The sequence below is a fragment of the Bison bison genome, unplaced genomic scaffold, assembly GCF_000754665.1.
Source record: "Bison bison bison isolate TAMUID 2011002044 unplaced genomic scaffold, Bison_UMD1.0 scf7180017848274, whole genome shotgun sequence".
In the NCBI taxonomy this organism is placed as follows: domain Eukaryota; kingdom Metazoa; phylum Chordata; class Mammalia; order Artiodactyla; family Bovidae; genus Bison; species Bison bison.
This window is the reverse complement of record NW_011478847.1, coordinates 12,234-14,333: the sequence shown is the minus strand read 5'-3', so window position 1 is coordinate 14,333 and position 2,100 is coordinate 12,234. Positions and strand designations below refer to the sequence as shown.

Below are 2,100 nucleotides of genomic sequence, written 5' to 3'. Positions count from 1 at the left end.
GCTGGACCACCAGAGAAGTCCCAGCTTGGAGATTTAATACTAAGACCCAACAGTTGTAATCACAGTTGCTGTTTTGTTGGTGTGTGTGCATGTGTGTGACATGTCTATAAGTATTTCCTACTTCAAGTCAGGGCTGGTCTGGGCTATAGGGTGGGATGAACCTAGAGAGACTGATGGTTTTAATTGGGAGATGGTAGAGAAAGAAAAACAGGGCCAAGTCTGATAAGAAAAATTTAAGATACTGTAGAATTATGTGATAGGTATCATGATTAAATTAGAGGTTTTGAATACAGAGACAAGTGTAATTTGGGAAGAGTTTATAGAAGAGTTAGTGCTTGAAAAAGGATCAATATGACAGATACTATTATTGTTATCTCTTTTTTCAGGGCATGTCCTCAACCCACCATGATGATTTTCAATAACACCACATCCTCCCCTTCAACCTTCCTCCTCACTGCATTCCCTGGGCTGGAACTCGCTCATGTCTGGATCTCCATCCCTGTCTGCTGTCTCTACATCATTGCTCTCTTGGGAAATACTATGATCCTGTTTGTCATCTTTGTTAAGCAGCATCTCCACAAGCCCATGTACTATTTCCTCTCTATGCTGTCAGCTGCTGATTTGTGTCTGACCATCACGACCCTCCCCACTGTGCTTGGGGTTCTCTGGTTTCATGCCCGGGAAATCAGCTTTAAAGCTTGCCTCATTCAAATGTTCTTTGTACATGCTTTCTCCTTCCTGGAGTCCTCAGTGCTGGCAATTATGGCTTTTGACCGCTTCATGGCTATCTGTAACCCACTGAAATATGCCACTGTCCTCAAAGACATGATGATCATGGTGATCGGACTATTCATTTGCGTACGACAACTAATTTTCATCTTTCCCATGCTTCTAGCCTTGAAGACTGTATCTTTCCAGGAAAGAAAGGAGCTTTCCCATCCATTTTGTTACCACCCAGATATAATCAGAGATACATATTCCAACCCCTGGATCAACAGCTTTTTGGGCTTGTTTCTTCAGCTCTACATGACTGGTACTGACTTAATGTTCATTCTTGTCTCCTATGTCCTGATAATCCGTGCTGTCCTGAGCATCGTGGCCCCCAAGAAGCAAAAAAAAGCTCTCAACACTTGTGTGTGTCACATTTGTGCTGTCACTATTTTCTATGTGCCAATGATCAGCCTGTCCTTTACACATCGCCTCCTTAGCTCTACTCCGAGGGTGATCTGTAGTATTTTGGCCAATGTTTATTTGCTCTTACCACCTGTAGTGAACCCTATCATTTACAGCTTGAAGACCAGGACGATCCGCCAGGCTATGCTCCAGCTACTTCAAACTAAAGGTTCATGGAGCCGTAATGTGAGGGGTCTTAGAGGATCATGGGACTGAAGGGGAGAAATTGTCAGTACATAAAGTATATTTAAGTAGGAGAGGGATTTATATCCATGTCATCCTCAGGCACTGTAGTTACTAAGACAATTTCAGTAAAATTATAGGAGTAGGAAGATGAGAATCCCCTAAATTTATCAAAGAGTTCAAACAAATAAACAATATTCAAAACCAAATTAATTGTGTATTAGTCCCTCAAACATTTGGGGCTTCCCTGGTAGCTCAGTTGGTAAAGAATCTGCCTGCAGTGTGGGAGACCTAGGTTTGATCCCTGGGTTAGAAAGATCCCTTGGAGGAGGGCATGGCAACCCACTCCAGTATTCTTTCCTGGAGAATCCCCACGGACAGAGGAGCCTGGCGGGCTAGAGTCCATGGGGTGGCAAAGAGTCAGACATGACTGAGCGACTAAGCACAGCACAGCACAGCCTTCAAACATTTAAAACCACTATGTGGACTTTTGTGCATAATAAAAGCACAGAAAGACTAAACACACACAGAGTGAAGTCATCTTCATCCATTCAGTCAAACAATTTAATTATCTGCTTAAAAATGATAATTCTAAGGACCAAAATAAATGACAATAATTTTATTTTTCATTCACTGAACAAAACCATTTATTTCTGTGGTCAAATTTCCCAGTGGTAATTGAAGATTTTTGGTTGAGCTGGTAAACAGAAGAGTTACATGTGTATGCAAAGGTTCACACATAAA

The 2,100-nt window shown here is 41.9% G+C and overlaps 1 protein-coding gene across 1 annotated transcript; it reads left to right on the top strand.

Annotated features, from left to right (window-relative positions):
* Positions 1–405: 405 nt before the first annotated feature.
* LOC104992051 (olfactory receptor 51T1-like) lies at positions 406–1,389 on the top strand. Its single transcript, XM_010844786.1, has one exon. The coding sequence runs from the start codon at positions 406–408 to the stop codon at positions 1,387–1,389; it is 984 nt and encodes a 327-aa protein (XP_010843088.1).
* The last annotated feature ends 711 nt before the right edge of the window (positions 1,390–2,100 follow it).

What these genes read in the sequence shown, in the direction of transcription:
- LOC104992051 (XM_010844786.1), top strand. Translation starts at nt 406, where the DNA reads ATGATGATTTTCAATAACACCACATCCTCCCCTTCAACCTTCCTCCTC.